The 3422-nt window shown below is 38.4% G+C and overlaps 1 protein-coding gene across 1 annotated transcript in view; it reads left to right on the top strand.

The window, feature by feature from the left end:
• The window catches only part of glrbb (glycine receptor, beta b), a gene marked incomplete in the record, with an annotated part of 33118 nt that overhangs the window by 22914 nt on the left and 6782 nt on the right, over window positions 1-3422 (top strand). Inside the window, 1 exon segment of the mRNA XM_014001982.1 lies at window positions 332-624. Within this exon segment, the coding sequence (XP_013857436.1) occupies window positions 332-624 (293 nt within the window).

A 3422-nucleotide genomic window follows, 5' to 3' on the forward strand; every position in this document is an offset into this window, starting at 1 on the left:
TTATTACCATGTAATTACATGGTAATAACGAGCAACTATGTTATATTCATCTTAATACCATGTAATTACCATGTAATTACATGCTAAAAAGGGTACTGTGAAAGAAAGCATTACCGTTTTAAAGAATGAATGCATTGCTTTCTGTATGTGTAAATGTTGTTGCCCTTTTCCTGTCTTCCCCTTTTAAGTGTTTAAGCACATTCAGGCTAACATTGTCAATAAGAAATTGTTCTTAATATTTTGCCCGGTGAAATGAAGGTTAAAATAGTTGCATCAACCTTCAATTCAGTTTCTTGACTGACACGGATATTTGTGCTCCCTCTGCATGCAGGCATCCTCTCAGTACTCTCCTTGTCTTCTGAGTGCACCTCCTTAGCGTCGGAGCTCCCCAAAGTGTCCTACGTCAAGGCCATTGATATCTGGCTTATTGCTTGCCTGCTGTTTGGTTTCGCTTCGCTGGTGGAGTACGCGGTGGTTCAAGTGATGCTGAACAGCCCGAAGCACATCGAGGCAGAGAAAGCCAAGATAGCGTCCAAGGAGAAGGCTGCAGGAAAAAGCCCCGCCGCCAAGAGCAACRCCAACAACGGAACCGGAGGGACCCCGCTTCACGTCAGCACCTTGCACGTCAGTAAACTGAATCAGAGTGTGTGTGGATGTGTGTTTCTGTTGGGAAACAAAGGTTTTGTTACATTTTGGTTATAAAATATGCTGTTTTCTCTGTTTTTCCTCTAAATTACTTCAAGTTCTGCTTTTGGACTTTGGTCTTGAATACAACTGGAAATTCTGCTGACAGGTTCTTTTAAAAAAAAAATCTAGAAGAGAGTAGATCTTTAACTCATTAACGGTCGCTCCTGAAATTCCTTAAAAGCCTTTCAACATTTTTAATTTTTTTTGTGAGGGTGTCAAATTAAAGCTAAGAAGTCATCTGACAATAGTTTTCAAAATAAAAGCCAACCGTATCATCTGGAGTTTAGATGGAAAAAAAAAAACGCACCGATTTTGCCCAGACTGTTCGGGGGTTAAACTTTCAGGAACACTGATGTAGACAATATGGTCTAATTTCCAGTCAGGTTTCATAACTTTCCTTATTTTTTGAATAACAACATTCTGTCTATCTAAAGTAAATTAAAATATATATTATGTTATTCCTAAATTTTTTATTCTGTATGTTACTTTCAGTGATCATCTTGTAAATTGCTGCAGCTAAGGCTCGCGTCACACGGCAGGATAATTTTGCTGAATTCTGCCCCGATTTTGCCTTTCCAACAATCTTAAGGATGTCCAGATTATCGTGATGACTCTAAAGATAATCTAAGCAGATATTCCTGCCGTGGGTGGGGAGTTAAGAGTGATCTAGTCAGCTCGGAAGGATGTCGGGACCGCTCCGACCTCAAATCTGGGATATTCAACATGTTTGATTTTTTTGGCCCAATATCCCAGTGTGTGTGGTGATCACCCTGCAGCCAATCAGAAAGCGAGATAACGTAAACACGGAGTGAAATCCTAAATACAGAAGACATAAAAAAAACTGTCGTGACTCAACAGAAAGTCAGCTGGATGTTAAAGGCACAGTGTGTAGGATTTGTTGTTTTCAGTGACATCTAGTGGTTGAGTGGTTGAATCATCCTCCCTGGTCCTCCCCCCACCCCCACCCCCCGCTTCCAAACGCAAAGGAGTTGCTACGGTGTCTCTCAGGTGTCAAAAACCTTTGATAATTCCAACCGCGATGTAAGAGACAGGCTTCAGGGCTAGTGATGTTTCAAGTGTTAAGATTATGAGCTTTAAAGTAAAATGATCCCAGCTACAATGACAGACAACAAATATTACATTTATAGTATTATAACTAAAACCGTTTTTGATGCCGCCACCGCAGTTTGTCCTTCATGAGCCTTCATAGACAAGATGGCGGTGCAAGATGGCGGCTGCCTGTAGTGGCGACCYGCGACCATGGAGATATAAACAGCTTTTTATAAGGTAAAAATAATAAAACAAGGTCTTTGTCTGCAATGATTAGACATGTTTTTTATTATTGTCATTAGTGATTATCTCAGTTTTGGCTAAAAGAATTGACAAAATCCTACACACTGTGCCTTTAAGTCATTTTGAATTATTTTTCCTCCATTAAAAACAGACCACAAATGATCAACATTGTTTTTTCCTCGTCTCAAATGTTCATTTACTCACGTCTCCCTGGAGGTCACGCAAGACTTTTCCTCCGTCATCCGAATTCTCGCGAGATTTCAAGAAGTCTCACGTGATTTCACTTCTGACATTTAAATGTTCATCAATGAAATCTGTGCATGTGTGTTGTGTTGTCTCTTGCCGTGTGGCTGAACACCACATACTGTGGACCAAACCTGGTACGTATATCCAGGATTTTTTCATCCTCACTTTTGTCTCAGTGTTTGGAAATTGGACGACAATCTTTAAAATCAAATCTTAAGATTTATTGTTTTTTTTTGTGTGTGTGTACAGTGTCATGAAACAACAATTGTTGTGATTTGGCGCTATATAAATAAACTGAATTGAACTGAATTAAAATCTTGCTGTGACGCAGGCCTCGGCAAGTTAAGCAAACAGACACAAGCTTCAGAGAAAACAGTGTTTTACTGCTATTTGCAAATCTTACAATATCAATAAAGAAAACTGCCAACAAACCTAAAATGCTCACTGTTGGGACGTAATTTTGCACAAAACTCAGAACCCTCCTCAGTAATGATACAATTCTCACAACCATATTTCAGATCCAACACCTGCTGGGTGTTTTGTAACTTGGAAATCAAATCTAAATGCAAAACAGGGGGATCCAGTCTTGCCAATAACACAAATAACACCCTTCAAAGTCAGGCTCTAAATTCAACACGTGTTTTTCCAATTTATCACAAAATTGAAATGAATATACTTGTGAGTCTGCTTCTCCAAAATTCATTTGGTATGAGAGGTTAACATTATCATGTTGAAATTCAAATGGATTTTCTTATCAAAACCAYGCAAGATTAAATTATCCTGATGACTTCGGTCTAATAAGAGCCTGTCAAAATGGAGATGGCTTTAACCTGAACCTGTCATCAGATTGTATAGTACAAGGGTGGGCAATCCTGGTCCTCGAGGGCCGCAGCCCTACAGGTTTTTATGTTTTTCCCTACTCCAACACACCTGATTCAGACATTAAATTACCTCTTCCAAGTTCTGCAGTATGGAGGACCCAAACTGACATAACTAGAAAAAAAAGCAGAAATGTATAAATGGACCAATAAATAAATTCAACTAAATATGCACTAATTAAATTAAAAAAGGAGAGCTTTACCTCACATTTTATAATTTAATTGACCTTCATATTTATTTTTCCAACTTAGTTCTAACAACTAATATAGTTTTGCACATAATTTACATTTTACTGTGTTTATATATATATATATATA

The sequence above is a fragment of the Austrofundulus limnaeus genome, unplaced genomic scaffold, assembly GCF_001266775.1.
Source record: "Austrofundulus limnaeus strain Quisiro unplaced genomic scaffold, Austrofundulus_limnaeus-1.0 Scaffold11, whole genome shotgun sequence".
NCBI lineage: Eukaryota > Metazoa > Chordata > Actinopteri > Cyprinodontiformes > Rivulidae > Austrofundulus > Austrofundulus limnaeus.